General features: G+C 42.5%; 5 protein-coding genes across 5 annotated transcripts; 2 read left to right on the forward strand and 3 right to left on the reverse strand.

Annotated features, from left to right (window-relative positions):
• Window positions 1-822: 822 nt before the first annotated feature.
• On the forward strand, window positions 823-2,565 carry PCYB_122680 (sporozoite surface protein 2; the record flags this gene model as incomplete). Its single annotated transcript, XM_004223600.1, has 1 exon — window positions 823-2,565. The coding sequence occupies one exon, from the start codon at window positions 823-825 to the stop codon at window positions 2,563-2,565; it is 1,743 nt and encodes a 580-aa protein (XP_004223648.1).
• Window positions 2,566-3,332: 767 nt separating this feature from the next.
• PCYB_122690 (hypothetical protein) lies at window positions 3,333-5,240 on the reverse strand (the record flags this gene model as incomplete). The annotated part of the gene is made up of 1 exon (XM_004223601.1): window positions 3,333-5,240. One exon carries the CDS (start codon window positions 5,238-5,240, stop codon window positions 3,333-3,335), a length of 1,908 nt encoding a protein of 635 aa, XP_004223649.1.
• A 743-nt stretch (window positions 5,241-5,983) lies between these two features.
• Window positions 5,984-10,953, forward strand: PCYB_122700 (hypothetical protein; the record flags this gene model as incomplete). The annotated part of the gene is made up of 5 exons (XM_004223602.1): window positions 5,984-6,422; window positions 6,495-6,673; window positions 6,718-9,958; window positions 10,178-10,610; window positions 10,776-10,953. The coding sequence occupies exons 3-5, from the start codon at window positions 6,718-6,720 to the stop codon at window positions 10,951-10,953; spliced, it is 3,852 nt and encodes a 1,283-aa protein (XP_004223650.1). The 5' UTR covers window positions 5,984-6,422; window positions 6,495-6,673.
• Window positions 10,954-11,184: 231 nt separating this feature from the next.
• PCYB_122710 (hypothetical protein) lies at window positions 11,185-12,635 on the reverse strand (the record flags this gene model as incomplete). Its single annotated transcript, XM_004223603.1, has 3 exons — window positions 11,185-11,280; window positions 11,316-12,045; window positions 12,475-12,635. The coding sequence occupies 3 exons, from the start codon at window positions 12,633-12,635 to the stop codon at window positions 11,185-11,187; spliced, it is 987 nt and encodes a 328-aa protein (XP_004223651.1).
• A 1,013-nt stretch (window positions 12,636-13,648) lies between these two features.
• Window positions 13,649-14,795, reverse strand: PCYB_122720 (hypothetical protein; the record flags this gene model as incomplete). Its single annotated transcript, XM_004223604.1, has 3 exons — window positions 13,649-13,914; window positions 14,260-14,557; window positions 14,709-14,795. The coding sequence occupies 3 exons, from the start codon at window positions 14,793-14,795 to the stop codon at window positions 13,649-13,651; spliced, it is 651 nt and encodes a 216-aa protein (XP_004223652.1).
• Window positions 14,796-17,889: the final 3,094 nt, after the last annotated feature.

The raw sequence follows: 17,889 nt of genomic DNA on the forward strand, positions 1-17,889 counted from the left end.
TTTTTTTTTTTTTTTTTTGGTATATATAATTTGTAAAAAGAAATATATTTGCCTTTGTCTTTATTTACATTTTTTTTGTTTTTTCTCAAAAAATAAACGTGGAAATGTTAACATGTTAACACAACGTTAATTTAAGTGAATATCCCATTTAACTTACATCAGTTGCCAAATGTGAGATATTTGCAACCCCAACTCCCCCAAATTGGTGAAGACCCCAAACTGAACCAAAATAATTTTGTTTTTCCCTTTTTTGCTTAACCTGAAGCTCTTCAAACACGCATTCGTGAAACGTGTAAGCATTTTGCGTGAACATATGTATCTGTGTACATTTGCGTATGTTTACGTGCGTATGTGTGTGTACATGTCTGTGTGAACCCGCACTTCTGCTTCTCGGCGGCCAGATACACTCGTCCGTGTGTGCTGCGCTCCTTTATGTACATTCGAGTACCAGTCCGCAAAAAAAAATAATACACAAATACACAAATAAATATACGCATAAGTACTTACACGCAAATACATAACCCGTCTGACATACCTTTTCCCCCCCCCTTTTTTGTGCGTCTCCTTACCACCAGGCTTTATTCCCTATAAAAGATTTCCAGCACACATCCCCCGTTAGTGGTCTTCCGCACTGCTCAACGAATCCGTTGCGTCGAAACGCCGCTCCAACCTTGCAGATAGCCAATACGGTTTGGCCAAAAAAATATAATCGCCCGTGCCAGTGTGCCCAGCATAGGCTTGCGTATAGACATAAAAGTTTTAAAAAACACCCTCAAAAGCGCCAGCGCCTCTTCCCTTTTTAATTAACCCGCGTCCAAAACTATGAAGCTGATTCAGAACAAAAGCTACCTTTTGGTGGTTTTCCTCCTGTACGTTAGTATATTCGCCAGAGGCGACCAAAAAATTGTGGATGAAGTGAAATATAGTGAGGAAGTATGTAATGAGAGCGTCGATTTATACCTCCTAGTTGACGGGTCAGGAAGTATTGGATACCCGAACTGGGTCACGAGAGTCATACCAATGCTTACTGGCTTGATTGGCAATCTAAGCCTCTCAAGGGACGCTATCAACTTATATATGGGTTTATTCGCAAGCCGTACAACTGAATTGATCAGACTTGGCAGTGGCCCATCTATTGAAAAAAAACTAGCACTGAATGCAGTTGCTGATTTGAAGAAAGGATATTCACCTTACGGTGCCACCAATATGTCCTCTGCTCTGGAAGAAGTGATGATGCATTTAAAGGATCGAGTTAACAGAGAAAAAGCAATCCAATTGGTTATCTTATTGACTGATGGTATACCTAATAATAAGGTCAGAGCCTTGGAATTGTCCAAAGAATTAAAACAAAAAGGTGTGAAGTTGGCTGTTATCGGAATTGGACAAGGCATTAACCACCACTTCAATAGATTAATCGCAGGATGTCGTCCCCGTGAGCAACACTGTAAATTTTATTCCCATGCTGACTGGAATGAGGCCGTGGATCTTATCAAACCTTTTATTGCAAAGGTGTGTACTGAAGTAGAAAAGGTTGCTAATTGTGGTCCCTGGAATCCATGGACTCCATGCAGTGTTACTTGTGGAAAGGGAACACACAGCAGATCAAGACCATTGTTGCATGATGGATGTACTACTCACATGGTTAACGAATGTGATGAGGGAGAATGCCCAGTGGAACCTGAGCCTATTCCCGTACCAGCTCCTTTCCCAGCCGCCCCTGAAGATCTCAAGCCACGTAACACAGATGATGATGATGATGATGACCACCCCAATTTTCACAAAGGCCTAGATGTGCCTGATGTAGAAGATGAGGTTCCACCTGAAAATGATGGAACGGATGGAAACCCAACCGAAGAAAATGACTTCCCCCCAAAAGATGACGTTGTACCTGATGAATCAAATGCCCTTCCGTTACCCCCCGTAGTTCCTGGAGGTTCAAATGAGGAGTTCCCAACAGGTGATGAGAATAACCCAGAGAACCCATTGAACCCAGAGAACCCAGCGAATTCAGAGTACCCAGAGAACCCAGAGAGCCCAGGGAACGCAGAGAACCAAGAAGAGTCACCAACGGAGCAGGAAGCACCCCAAGACAACAACATAAATGAACCAGAGCGTACCGATGATAAGGGATCTGGAATAAATGACAAATTAATTCCCAAACCGATGGATAACGAAAGAGACATAGCCCCGAACAAAAAGGTTCATCCTAGTTCAACAAATCACGCTCATGATAGGTACGCCAGACCGCACAGACACTCAGGAGGAAATGATAACGGTACTAACGCAAATTCGGACATTCCCAACAATTCCGGCGAATCGGAATACGAAGAACCTGAGGATAAGGGAAAGAAGTCATCAAATAATGGCTACAAAATTGCAGGTGGAGTAATTGCTGGATTGGCCCTAGTTGGCTGTGTTGGATTCGCGTACAATTTCGTATCTAGCGGAGGTGCTGCAGGAATGGGTGGTGAACCTGCGCCCTTTGATGAGGCGATGGCTGAAGAAGATAAAGACGCTGCGGAGGCAGACCAGTTCAAGTTACCCGAGGATAACGACTGGAACTGATTGTGATACGTGGAAGGAGCCGGGCTGGAGTGCACACATAGTAAGCTTAAAGGCCCGCGCAGGGGGGGGGGACAAGCACACACACGTGTGCAAACGTACGTACATATATACCTACATATGTAAAGCACGTATGTACGCTTGTGTTGTTGTGCTTGCTCTTGCGCCCTCGCACCCAACTACAAACGCAATTTTTAAATAGCTGCACATATAAATTTAAAACGATGTTCTTCCCAAACTAATCGCTTTTTTATTCCGCTCGACCACACCCACACCGTTTGTTTCGCTGCTTCATGAGTCATGTTTGTTTGCTCCACCTTTTTCTTCTTCTTCTTCTTCTTACCTTTTGCTTCATTCTTTTACACTTTTTTTTCTTTTTTTTTTTTTTTTTTATTTTTTTTTTTTTGGCGCCTCTCCCGCCCGCCACATTTCCCCCCCTTTTTTTTAACCTCCTTTTTGGTGAAAACTTACCAAGTTTGTGTTACATAATACGGTCATAATTTGTGCTACTTTTTAAAATGCCTCTTCGTTGGGAAAAAATGAAGAAAAAAGCGAAGTAGAAAAAAAACAAGGGACACATAAAATGGGTATTGGGGGCTCAAAAGGGGAGCAACTCTCCAAGTTCAAAAGGACAAATGAACATTCCGATTCTGCCTCGCTGGGATTATTCGTCCGTTTTGCTCACAGGTGTTCGCGAACAAGTTTATCGTGTGGAGTGCTACACAGGGAGATGGGCACATTCAAGCGGAGCCTGTCTGTGTAACCCCCATTTACGCGCAAAAAATGGCATCAAAAACGAACTGCGGGATTTTCAAAAAATCGTCGACGATGGACCGTTCTTCCATTTCTGCGCCACTTTGGTCCCCTGCGGAAGGGTCCGAAATGCCTAGCTTCTCACACACGCATTTCTCAAATTCGTATTCCTGTATCTTGAAGTTGGTGCTCACATCTTCGTTTGCAATTTCTCTGTTGTAAAAGTCCAGGTAGTATACTTTTAGCTTTCCCATTAATTCTTCAAATTCTGCTCTTTCCGCTGCACTCAGAATGTTGTCTACACGTCTGCTCAGACTTCCATCCGCATTCATCCTCCCCTCCTTCATTCTGCAATAAAAATAAAACCTATGCTTTTTCTTCAAGTCATTGTTAAAATTTATTTTATTTTTCAAAACGTAGATTTCGTTTTGCGCCACCTGCTCATCGTGCGTTAAAGTATTGCCAGTTTGCACCCAGCTCTTCTTGGGCACATACAATTCGAGTAACTCGCTTTTGCTCAGCTTCGCTTCCATGTTGGGGTTAATTAACTTTGCGTATCTCATGTTTAGATCTTCTATCTCGTCTGCAAGGGCGCGATTGTAAGGCTTCTCTACGCATCTGCTTCTGAAAAGTGTGCGATAAAATTTGGAGCGCAGGAGTAGCATTTCTTCCGCTTGATACTCCCCTGGGTTATACAAAACGAAGGCGTCCTCCTCACCGCTGTCAATATCGATGCTGAAGTTATTGTATGGAATTATGCAACTGTCTTCGCTTTGTCTACTCTTCCTGTCGAGCACCATGGCATAACCCTTGTTTGTATTTCTCCGTGCTGAACTCGTATATGCGTTCTCTAGGGAGCTATCCGAATAGTCTTCATAGTCCGTTTGCCCAAACGTTTGCTTCCTTCCTGTTGTTGTTATTTCGATCTGTGTGGGCGCATCAATTGACCCCTCATCGTGGATACCCCTTCGGTGCGGTAAAAGGAAATCCTTCCTGAGGCGATTCATTTCGCGCTTCTTCACTTGGTCAATACTGTTTTCCTTCTTTTTATAAAAGGCCCCTTCGAAGTTATTCTTTGGCTTATAAATCTCTTTAATTAATTTTTCAAACTTCTTCTGCTCTTCCATTTTTAACAAAATGAGACGATTTCGAGAAGATAAAATGTTTATGTATTCATTTTCGTTCCTCTCCGTTATGTCTGTTTGTTCCCCTATTTTGTGTCTAATTTGTTCGAAAATTGTTGGTAATTTTGGGCCTATAGCTTTTCGCCTTTTAGAAGAGTCTCCTTCACCCACATCATCGTTGTTGGACTCCTCTGTGCTGTTCTTCTTAACCTGTGCGTTCGGCTTTTCACCAAGGGGGGAACTAACATGTCTACTAGTGCCCATCGATGTGACACTATCCTGTTTAGCAGCCATATTGGCGTTGTTACTGTTAGATGCATCTTCCCTTATGTACTTGTTTCCCACTTTCATGTCTATTCCGATGGGAATACCATCAATATAATTGTTGTTCCTTAACAGTGCGTAGGACACACTCTCGTTGAAAAAGCTAAACTGGAGGTCATCTGCGTAATTCGCTTTATCATCAAAGTTCGCACTTGTGATTATGTCCTCATAGATGCTATCCTCCTCATCGATGTAGTCATATATTCCTTTTTTGACTACATCTTCATTTCGTTTGTATCTGCTGGATATGTAATTGGTGGGCTTAAATTCGTCCTCTGCCTCTGCCTGCTCTTTTTCCTTTCTCCTTTTACTTCTTTCGCGCTTCTCCTTCTTCTTCCTTTCTTCCGCTAGCAAATTTTTGTAGTACACATAAAAGTCATACTCATCGTAGTGGTTGTGCTTCCTCTTTTTTCGAAACTCCCTCCTGACTTCATTCACATCGTGGTTGGTCAGCTTCGTGCCCAGGAAGTCGGACATGGTTACTTATTCTTCCGTTTCGTGGAAGGGGGTGAAGTGATCCACATGATGCGGCTTTTCACACCGCATGGAGGGAGACAAAACAAACTACCAGGCGCTTCCCCCAATGGAAAAAAAAAAAAAAACACCTCCCTTTTTAAAGAGCAAACGGAGTAGCACTACTCATAAAAGCGAGTTATCCACTTTGTTTGATCATCCAAATGGGGTAAGCACTTCTCCTAAAGAATGATCAAATTTTTTTTGCTGGGTATTCCCCCCATTTTGTCGAAATAGGCATGGCTCTATTTCTACACAAATTGTTAGCAGGCAATTTTGCATTACATTGCATTGCAGTTCAGCGCTTGTACGTGCGTTGCCGCGAAATTGGGTTCCCCCTTTTTTTTTTTTTCTCTAATTGGTGAATATTCTCACTTGGCTTAATAGTACCAACTGTTTACAAAAAATTGTCGGGTATCTCGCATACAATCGAAGCATCCTCAATTTAGGTAGGAAACAAAAAAGGGCACTCTGCCTAGTCTCGAAATCGCTTCGACGTTTGAAATTAAGCAAACTTTGTGCGTAGTAGTAGTATGTATGCATATACACATAGGTGTACGCGTGAGTATATTTACTAACGTAACCGCCATTGACTACCGCTTTGCACGGTTCTTTGCTTGGGCGGTCAACAATAATGTGTAAGACGAACTAAACGCTAGCACATGACCGTTGGTGAAAGGGTGCCACCGCAGGAAAGGGAAATTAAAATGGAAGGAGGAACCAGCAACAAAGATAAGCTGTTCTTTAAGTTATATGAATATATAAATAAGTTAGATAACTTTGCATGTGATGATGTTAGCTTGGAGAAGGAGGGGAGGAAGAAAATTCTATACATCAGTAAAAAGGCAAAAGGGAAGAGAAGATCGGCTGATGGGGAAGTGACCAAGTCGGAGGTGGAGGGAGAGGGCAGGAGGGTTCATTCTCCGCAGACGATGGGAAAGGCAAAGCATAGGGAAAGTAAAATAAAAGGTCGAAACCATGTGGGAGCTGGTGCTGAGAAAAGTGGCCCATTTGGCGCGGAGGACAGCAGCGAGGACGGCAGCGAGGACGGCAGCGAGGAGGGAAGCGGGGACGGCGATAGTCACACCATCAGTTGTAGCAGCAGTTACAGCAGTCGCGGGGGCGAAGCAGGAAGCGCCCTGCACGGTGAAAAGACGGGGCACTCGGGGAAAACTGAAACTGCGGCCCCCATCGCCCCGCGGGATTACCCTCTCAAAGCGGGAAGCGATGACAAGGGTGGCCCAGTTAATGTCCACTCGTACGGGAACACCCACCCAAACAAAAACGCAGGGAGGACAAAAAAAAAAGGAGCGCCGGTCGAAGGGGCACCTGTCGAAGAAGCACCAATCAAAGGAGCACCGGTCGAAGAAGCACCACCAAAAGGAATAACCTCCTAGGCGAAATAGAAAACTACTACGTAATTTCCAAGATGAAGAGAAAAATGGAAGAATACCAAAGTGTAAACGAAATTAAAATTATGAACAGCCAAGGGAGTTGTAACATGTTAGGGATGATGCAAAAAATTGATGACATTATAAATGCATATAAACAGATTAAGGAGGAATTAGATAAGTTAGAGAAGAACAAGCAATTCATTTACGATACATTTTATTCCATTTTTTTGAACTATTATTCGAGGTATGAAGAATTGAAAGTAATCAAGGGGAACAAGAACAGAGTAGAACGACACCTGAAGTTTTACACCAACGTTGATCATTTCGAGAAGGTACTCAACCACATGGAGAAAAACGAATATGCTTATTTTATTGACATGTATAATAATTCTTTGCAGAAAAGTGGAGGGAAGGAATGCTCGGGGGAGTTGCTTGAGGGGGACGAGCAGAGTGATTATGATGAGAGCGAGACGGATTCGGGGGATGAAGAAGGAGAGGTGGACATGAGCAATTGGGCCGCGGAAGATATACAGAACTGGGTAACCTCATACGGCACGGAAGGGGGGGTCACAGACGGTGAGGAAAACCAAACAGAGGATGAAGGGAGCCACGAAATTGATAACTACTTACTTAGTGAATGGGAGAAGGAGGAAGAAGTAAGCTTCCCTGTCGGAGGATATGATACCCAGAGGGGGCAACATCACGATGAAGATGCAGATCAAAGGGGTGCACTTAATGGTGGGAGCGAAACGGAGCGAGCTGCGTTGGACGAAAACGCAGGAGTGGACGAAAAACGGGTGAGTAACCAATCGGGAAGGAGTAACAAGTACGTCGCACAGCGTCCCAGCGGAGGGGTTGGCGCAATGGGAGGCAATCCCGTGGAGGGGAAATTGCGAGGTCCTATCTGGTGGGAGAAGAAGAAGAAAAGAAGGAGCTCAGCGGGTGGGATATCAAATGGGGTAGCAACCGGCGTAGGACGCATCGCTGGACGCATCGCTGAACGCGGCGCTGGACGCAGCGCATCGAACGAAGGGGCCCCTTCCGACGCCGCAAACCACCCCCGCCGTGGCAAAACCAAACGGGGGAGCGAGAAAAACGAAATTTATCACATGCTGCAGTTTTCCGAAAAGGCCATAAAGTTCTTCAAGAAAAATGGCACCTATTTACACGCCAAGGCTAAATTGACCAAGTACCAGTCCATCATAAGGCGTATTTTGAAGTACGTCATTAATTTGTTCAGGGATGTTCTAAACAACGCAGAGTTGAATATACCCTGTGGTAGAGGTGGTGATAGTTTGCCTCTGTATGGCATCTCGTCGTGTGAACAAAATGGGAAAGAGGCGACCGCTCCGCTGGAGTTAAGCTGTAGGGGGAAGTGGTGGGAGGGCAGTACCCTGAGTAGAGACAACCCCATTTGGGGCAAGCATCTCTCGATTGATACATCTCACAATTCCTTGAGCGAAAAAAGACTACCTGGGGAAGAAAACCATATGAATAATTTCAAATCTGACGATATGAAGAACCCCCAGGAATGCATAAATCATGAGAAAGAAGAACCGAAGCACACGCAGTCGCATGAGCTAGCTAATTTGACGGAGGTGCAGAACCTCTTTTCCGTAGAGGACGAAATGGAGGATAATCAAATCTACAGAAATATAAGTATGATATATTTTAGCAAGTATATAAATGAATTGGAGTATTATAAAAAGTTCAAAATAAAATGCAGCTGCATGCGAGATGTAATATACTTCATTTATGAAAAATCTTTGGTGGAAGAAAATAATTTGTATATAGAGGAATACAATAAATTGGAAAATTTCTACGTAAGCACAAGGGTAAAGCTATTGAACAGCAATGTGCTAAGCACTAATGTATTAAGCAATTTTGAGTCCCTACTGAAGAATGATATTTGCAAGTATATAAAGAATGTCTGCTTGTTGGCAATGTATGTTTCTAAGTTAGAGGTAGACTTGTACACACATATATTCAATAATAACCTTAACAATTCCGTTAATATCATACTGAACAACATTGGGGTGTGTATCTTCGATTGCCTTCATGATTGCATCGATCAACTTAACAACATACAATTAATTAGAAAAATTATTCGAATCATTTATGTGGATATCATCGATACGTATAGTGATAATTCATACAGGATCATTTGTGATTACTTAAAAAAAATTTGTAAAATTTTGAAGGACAAATTACTCTACGTGATAGAGATGTACATCTCGTACTACACCAAAAATACGAGTGCTACTTTACCCTATGTGTGCTTCTACCCTCTGAGGAAAAAATTTATCAACATGGTGAACAATTTTTTGTATGATGAATATCTCCTCACGAGTGATGCGCATACGAAGGTGGAGTCCCCTGTGAAAACTAGACAGGGGAAACCAAATAAGGAGGGGGAGGGGCGGAACGGACAGTTGAATAGTTTGTTTGCCTCCACTGAGAGTAATCACCCCATCGGTAAGAGTGTACCGTGGGGGGATAAATCTGAGCCAGTGCGCAGTTGTGAGAATTGCGAGGAGGGGAACCCAATTAGTGGGGTCACTGACAACGTAGATGATCCCTCCAGGGAGAGCACAAGCAGTGTGAACAACATTGAAAGCGGGAACAGCGTTGAAAGTGTGGACAGTCGGGAGAGCTTGGAAAGCTTAACCAGCGGAAGATACGAGAAGCAGGGCGAATGCAACAAGAACGTGCTGAGTGAGAAGAATGTATACAAGCCATTTTCCTTCCACCGCTGGGAATTTAATAAGGACTCCAAATTTGGCCTCTGTGGTATAGACCTAAACATTATTGGTACCATCCTAATTTTGAAGACGATACATTTTATAATCGACGAAGAGACGCTGCTGGAGCTGTTCAGAGAGTGCCTGGAAAATAGCTTCAATTCTGTAACATCCATTTATAAGGAGCACATGAAAAATCATCCTGAGGACATGTTTAATGGCGCTCTTTATTTAATCAAAAATTTGAGTCTTTTGATATATTTGTTTTACAAAGTTACGAAGGATCACGAGTTTGTCCGCTTTTACCTGCACAGTGGGTTGACCGAGCAGCTCCTCTTTGGGGCATCTCCAAAAGAATGGATAATGGAGAGCCATAGTGGTAGCGGGAAGAAAGAAGGCGACAAAGTGGGGGCCGAAAATGAAAACTCCATTTTGTGCTTTTTCAAAAGGGTATACAACATGTCGTCACAGGACGACGTGCAGAACAGAATCCTGGCCGCCTTCAACGATGCCATTTACAACTTTACCGTAGCGACTGTGTCAAGGGGTAGGTGCGAAGTGGCGGTGCGAAGTAGCGGTGCGAGTGCATCGCATGTACTTATTCGCCTCTACTCTCATAAGTGTGTGCCTTTATTGGTGCCTCCCTCCCCTGTGATTACCCCCAACTGAGTGAAAAAGTCAACGTGCGACATGCGTGTGTACCCTTTTTGAGTCAACCTGTGACCTGCGCGTATAACTTTTTTTCCTTCCTTCCCTTCTTCTACAGTTTGTTCCCCCTTGATTAAAATTCTCTCCATGGAATACAAAGAAAGTGCGCTTGAAAAGGAGGAAGAAATTAAAAAAACGACTCACGATTTTTTGAATGCAAAAAGGAAGCGCCAATCAGATTTGCAGTTCGGAGACGAGAAGGTGGACTTCTCCTTTTTGCGCGAAATAAACTTTGACTTGTTAAAGGAGTACGCAGAAAAGGTTAACAACGAGCAGAGTGTAGAAGCACCTAACTGCTCCAACCTCGATGATCTAAAAAAGAACCTCCAGTCGTTTAAGCAAAAGGTTTGTGACCTATTTCCGAGGATATATTTTTACGTGAAGTTATTTATTTTCTCCAATACGGAAAAGCCAAACGAGAATGATTTTTTTCCCGGACTGTTTTCCCACATCGTGGGTCTTCTAACGTACAAAATAGTGGGCCTGCTCAGGTGAGTGCTTCCTTTTCATTTGCGCGCGAATGGGTATGGGAGGCTCCCCCCAGCTTTGGAGCTCAGCACCTTCGCTCCTTCGCTCCTTCGCACCTTCGCACCTTCGCACCTTTGCAACATTGTAACCTCTCAACTTTTCACCTTCTCACCTGTGCCCCCCTGTAGCGAGGTATACCTCATCATAAGGCTCAAGTATGCACACCAAGTGGAAGCCATATTTGAAGAGAACTACGTCAGCGACATTTTCCTCTTTCTGAATTCGAGCGAGAGGTACGTCTGCTCCTTTTCGGACATCCACCAGTACTTCGACACAAACAAGAATTACAACTTTTGGGGGGAGTAATTTTTTACAAAAAGGAGTTTGCAGGCCACGGAATTGGCGATTTATATCATACAGAAGAAGGACAAAAAAAAAAAAAGGGTTAAATGGAGAGAAGAATGTGCACACAAAGGGGGAGTAACGGGTGTGACAAAACGGGGGGGAATAAACTGGAGGAGCATTCTCAGGAGTATCTTACACCATCACGTTTGCGGCGCAAACGGATTTCTACCACGGTCCCGTTGAGCGAACGAGTCAGGCGCCCTCCTCAACGGGATAATCAATAAAGTAAATCCCTCGGTCGGACGAAAAAATAATTTTGTTGTTCTTGTGGCGTATGAAGTAGGACCACTTGAAGTAAAACAGCCCAGAGGGCAGTTGCACACATTTGTAAAATATAAAAGTGGATAAATTAAAAATGAAGATTTCATTTTCCACCAAAATGAATAACAAATTTTCCACCGATTTGTAAATATCCAAAATTTTTTTTTTAATTTTTTAATTCTGTACATATCCACAGCTTTTTTAAAATCAAAAATGATTAACCTCCTCCCATTTTTTGCTACAATAATTTTTTCATCATCCAAAAATTTCCCATGACTTATAAATTTTGAAGAAAAATCCACACAAAAAATTAATTCGTGTTCACATTTCTGTGCATTCATATTAATTTGCAGAACGCGAATGTGGCATTTCCCGAAATTGTTCTTGTAGCATAACAGATAATTTACATTGAAATCAAAAATNACAATATTTTTTAAAAAATTTTTATAAAAATAACTCGTGCAATTATTTTTAATGTCGTATATAAAGAGACTCTTGGAATTATTAAAGAGAATGAGATTTTCAAAAAATATCACTTGTTTGTTGTTTGCCACTTCAACGTTCATTTTTTTTACGAACTGGTAGGTCCTTATGCAAAAAACATCTATGCAGCTTTCGTAATACACATAGGCGTAATTCTTGTCTATGTATATCGACTTGATGCTGTTATTCCTGAACATACACAGGATGTGATATTTCTCGAGCACTTCAATAGTACCGCTGCTGCTTTTACGGTTAAATCCTACTGCGGTGTTACCCATTCCGCTCGTGCCTACCCCGATGCTGTCGCTTCTGTCATTTTCAATCCCATTTTGATTATCCCTGCAGGAGTCCTCCACGGAATTACGCTGGGGAGTGTCACTTGCGGACTTGCTGCTCAACTCCGTGGAGTCGTTCTTTTCAGAGTTCCCGCTCTTTGGCTTCGCTTCGAGGAGGGACACATCCGTGTTGACCCCCTTGCTTTCCTTCCTCGTGATTCTGAACAGGCACACTTTCCCAGTCAGGGAGCCTACGGGTGAGGGCACGCAAAAGAGGGCAAATAGAGGGGCGGCAATGAAGGGGCGCATGGACGGGGCAGCAATGAAGGGGCGCATGGACGGGGCAGCAATGAAGGGTCAGCAATGAAGGGGCGCATGGACGGGGGAGCCGAAACACACACCACGCGTGCGCCCGCGCCAAGTGAGCAACATACCGGTGCAAATATAATTGTCGTCTGTGTACAGAACAACTATGGGGTCCGATAGCAGGGTCTGGATGCAATTGTGCAGGACGATCTTTTGGCTTTTCCTCCCACTTTGGTCGTCTCTCCTTCCCTTAAAGCTAAAGCAGATATTGTGTTTCCCATTGAAGCATTGGTTCATCACCTTGCTTTCGTTACTCATTTTATTTTTTTTATTTTTTTGTATGACGTCACAGCTTTGGCGAGGAGGTTCTGCCCCACATCTTGGGCTCACTCATTTGGGAAGGAGCACGATACGTGGGGGCACCTAAACGGGAAGAGGAAAAAAAAAAAAAAAACGAGCGCGTTGGCTTTCCCTCTATATGCGCTTCCTTCTTTGAATACAGGACGATAACACGGGTGACTTCAAAATTGTATGTGCTAAGGTGACCAGGCCACAAATTTGTCACACGAAAAAAAAAAAAAAAAAAAAATGCCACTTTTATACTAGGCCTAGTTCCAAGGTGGGCGAAGGGGAAAATAATAAAATCGTGTCAATTGATGTTCGTCACGATTTGCTTTTCAAAATGGACGATGTGGACGTGCCACTTCGTAATTTCAAGTGGAAAAAAAGAGAAAAAAACAAAAAAACAAAAAAAAAAAAAAAAAATATTATACTAATGCGAACGCGGGAGGGAGGGGGAAATAACAGCAGATATATTATATTAAAAATGAGGAGCGGGGGGAAGAAATAAAAATAAGTCAAAAAGGGAAACCTTGAAAAATGGAAACCTTGAAAAATGGAAAGCTAGAAAAATTGAAAGCTAGAAAAATTGAAAACTAGAAAAATCGAAAGCCTAACATAAGTGCAAAAAAAAAATTGTAAAATAAAAATAACAACCATGGTAAAAAAATGGCAAAATTTTGATTCTCCATCGCCATTCTCTTCACCCTTTAAAAATGCCGTTCACCTTAAAATGTTTATTCGTGGAACACTCGAAGTGCAACACTAATCCTTTGCTAAACAAAGTGGTGAAGTTTGCTTTGACCCAACCGATTGAGCATAAGGCACACAAATAAAATAGTCCCCCATGCGCACATATGCTGTATACACACCTTCCCCGAAGGAGGTGTTCGCCCACTGATCAAGCGGCATAATAACATAACAACGGAGACAGTAGTAAACATGTCCTTCCACGATAGACATACGCACTTCAAATATTGGGGTGGAAGTATCTAAAGGTCCTGCAAGAGGTTCGCGTCCTTTTCGTCCTCTTCGTCTTTTATGAAAGGCTCCAAAAGGTAGGAGGTAAAGTCTATCGAGTTAGCCTTTTCGTTTAATCCCTTGTCATACTTCCAAAAGCTGTATAAGGTTAAGTTGATTAGGTGCGTCTCGGAGTGCTGCAGATTTGGGATGTAGATGTGGGACGAGTGCACATTTTGCTGCTCTAGGTGTCTGATGATTTTCTCCGTCCTGCAGTGCCTGATGTCTTCGACGTAGCCTGGGGGGAAGCGGCGCCACAAAATTTTGGCGCAGCGGTGTGAAATGATTTTAAGGGGGACAGAAAAAAGCGACACGGATGGAAGTCCACACCGAGTTGGCATTAATTGGCATTAGTTGGCATTAATTGGCATTAACTGGCTTTAGTTGGCATTAACTGGCTTTAGTTGGCATTGACTGGCATTAGTTGGCATTAGTTGGCATTAACTGTTACTAGCTGTCACTAGCTGTCATTCGCTGTCACTCGCAGTCACTAGCTGTACTAGCTTGCAACCGCTGGCAACTGCGCTCAGGGTGCCACACAGACAGAGGAGCACCCCGCCCCCCGCAAGGAAGGCAACATTACCTGCCACCTTAGACATGTACTTGAAGTAGCTCTTCTGCCCTACCGTTTCTATCGGAGTGACCTTCGAAAATACTTTCTGGTCAATGAACATGAAGCAAATCTCGAAGAAGTAGGGAGAAGGAAGATCAAAGAGCTCACTCTGGTTTTTGTACTCCTCTTCCTTTATATTTATAAAATTCTTTATGTAGAACCAGAAGGGGAACTCCACATCGACATAGGTGAAGGACGAAAGGGTGATGGCTAGATAAATCGGCATCCATTGCCTTTCTCCGGCTTTCATTTCTTTTATGTCGAATCCCTGTGCGGGGGGGAGGTGTCGTGAGGGGGCATGCATTGCGAAGAGGTATGCATTGCGAAGAGGTATGCTTTGTGAAGAGGCATGTGCTGTGAAGAGGCACACTTTGTGAAGAGGCATGCGCACGCACTGCTGAATAATTCCTCGCGCTAACCTCCACAAAGGCCGTGGGCAAGGGGGGGATGTCCACGAGCGCCTTAACCACGACGAGCTCGCCCAGCGCCCGGTCGTACAGAGACATATTTACGGCGTCATTCAAAAAGAGTTTGGCATACTGGATGTTATTGTAGTGATATGCAGAGTTCAGTTTGAGCGGCAAGTACTCAATATCAATGTCCTCGTTTATTAACGTCTTGTTTAATATGGTAGGTCTACTGATGTCAATATTATCAATGTAAATTTTTTCGTCATTAAAGGATAAATCGTTTTCTCCGACGTCTACATTGTCCAAGTAGGAGTATACATTATGAATATTTTCCCTACTATTAAAATCCGTATTCTTTTTGGACCTCACGTAAACGCCATTGTTTAACACGTACTGGTATAAATTATTTGGCATGGGAATCCCTTCCGAGTAGGAAATTAAAGTGGTTAAAATTTTATAAAATCTGTCATATATAGACTTAAATGTAATAATTTTAATCTCCTTTTTGTGATTATCTTCCTCGGTACTATCATGTTCATACTCGTAAATAGAATTTTCAATCTTATCCAGTAGTGACTCACCCATCATTTTGGCATTTTCATCCATTTTTATGTTTTTGTTTCCATATATGAGCTGATTTCTCAAATACTGGATGTAGTAGAAGGAAATGCAAGCTTCTACATTTTTTAATGGCAACGGAGGAAAATCAACAAGGACAATATTTTCGATATTTTTATTTGCATTATTTTCTTTACTGCTTGTGTTTCTATTTACTTCGTAGTTATTGTAGGTGTCTTCTTCGTTGTGTGCTCTTCTGGGATTCTTCCTGTTATAATTAAAAAGTTTTTTCTTTCTTTCATTTTGATTTTCTTCCTTCCCTGTGGAAGTGGATACTCTTTTATTTGTTTTATTTTTTTTAAAAATGTTGAACACGTCATCCATATTGACTGCGGTCTGCGCGAAGAGGGGGATGAAAGAGGGGGAGCAAAGAGGGGGAGAAAAGTGGGTGAGCAAAGAGGGTGAACGGTCTGGAGAACAAACTGGGTGAATGCTCTGCTGAACAAGCTGTGTGAATGCTCTGGGTGAAGGGTCAAACCACCCATCACAGGAGTTGCGCATCGGGGAAATGACCCCCTGGACCTCTTCCCTCAGTATGAGTTGTTCCCTCGATCGTGTTTTCACAATTTTGCTCTCTCCTTTTGTAGATCCAATGCGACATACACTGCGTTATATTCACCTCCCCATCATAATTACCCTCATGCATCTATGCTAACTATCGCTAATGCGTATAACCTGTTAAGTGAATAGCTCAGGGAAAAACTCTTGTTAGGCCTTTTAAAAATATCTTAAGGAATCAAAACAGGAAGGAGGGACGAACTGAGGTGTATTGCCTAATTCATAGATGATGAGTAACATGTGCAATTTCGAGACTTATATGGGAAGTACAAATAAGAAGTGTGGTCCCCCCGTTTTGATGAACATAAGAAGAGGGCAAAGTGGACGTGGATATTTCTAAAAATGTATTATCATATGTGCCTTGGACGCACTATTGTCTACTGGGGTAGATTTCCCTGCACATGTGCCAACGGGTGAGCATTTACGGCATGTTTCCCAAAGTAGAAATGATGAAATGCTGCTTCTAAATATGGTGTCTCTTTTTCGTGATGCCTTTGGGGAATATTTGCGGCGTAAGCATGTGCGCCTTATCCACACGGGGGTCATAACTGTCAAGCGAGGACCATGTCTAGACAGAAGATAAGGGGATTACCGCATCAAAGTGCACTCCTTATTTTGCACTTGCGTGTGTTTTTTTTTTTTTTTTTTTTGGGCTTCACTTTTGAAGGGATCTCATCTCGTTCCTTTCACTCTCTTGCGTGAAGAGGCGGACTTTTTTTCCCCATTCCACGGAGTCATGCGTTTCGTGCAAAAGGAGATGTTGAGAGAAAAAAATTCCCACCGTTGTGAGCACGTTTGTATATATATTTTAACAGTTAAAAGAAAACAGAGTCGAATTGTTTTTCTCCTGCCGTTGACTTGTCATATTAACCACCCAGTCAAAAATGCCATTCCCCATTTTGAGGAGTTGCATTTCTCTTAACACAGAGAGGGGTCTCCAATTTTGCGCCTTTTCTTCATAACAGACAGGGGCGAGGGGGGGAAAAAAAAGATACCCTTCCATGTTGCCTGTTTAGGTAGTCAAGGGGAAAGGACTTATGCAAAAAAAAAAAACTTCCAATATTTCGTGCCTGATTAGCAACATGGCACTGGCGCTTAGGTTCGCTGTGCGTCTTTATGAATGGTAAATTAGTAGGCACGTTTATATGTGCATAAATGTACATGGCTACGTAACCCCCCCCTTTCGAGTGCTACTTTGGGGAAATGACAATCTATCACCATTTGAGCCCGCCAAAACTTGGAGAAATTATTTCAGGTGGCTGCCCAAATGGCAAGCGCAAAGTTGTTCATGCATTTTTTTAAATTATTTTATAGCGTCTTTATTTGCGCGATTGCAAATTTGTGAACAAACTGGGCAAAACGAAAGCAGAACAATTTTTTTTTTTTTTAATCGTCAAATTAGCAGTCTGTCCGCTATTCTGTTCATATGTGTAGGTTTATACTCCCCTGGGGATTATAAAAAGTGATCTATTCATTTGAGGAGTTTTTTTCTTCCCCATATCTGCTTACAAAGGAGTATTTATACACATATTTAGGCCTTCCTTTTGTTTCTCTTTCATTCTGCAATTTTGCAGATTTATGTTTTGTCCCATATGTACCAAAATTGTACATTAAGTTACGCACAGGAGCGTTTGAAGTGTGGACAAAAAAAAAAAAAGTAACTGATCCGGAGAGACTACCAGATGAACGAAAAAAAAAAAAATCCCTTCTCTCGTAGAAGCACCCTGGGGGTCTTTTCTCCAAATTAGTGAATTTTTTTTTTCAAAATTTTTTACCAAAATGAAGCGCAAAAATGGGAGAACGTATACTACTCGCTTTTCGTTCGCATTTTATCATTTGGCAAAAAATTACAACTTCTTTTTCTGCCGATCTTAAGGCGTACTGCATGCGAAGTTAAGAAACTAGTATAAGAGACAGAGAAAGAATAAGCTGTTCATATGCTCAGACAGATCTTTAATGGAAGGGGGGGAAAAAAAATTTACCTTTTCTCCCCCGTCCAATGAGGGAATATTAT

The sequence above is a fragment of the Plasmodium cynomolgi genome, chromosome 12 (assembly GCF_000321355.1).
Source record: "Plasmodium cynomolgi strain B DNA, chromosome 12, whole genome shotgun sequence".
NCBI classification, from domain to species: Eukaryota; Apicomplexa; class Aconoidasida; order Haemosporida; family Plasmodiidae; genus Plasmodium; species Plasmodium cynomolgi.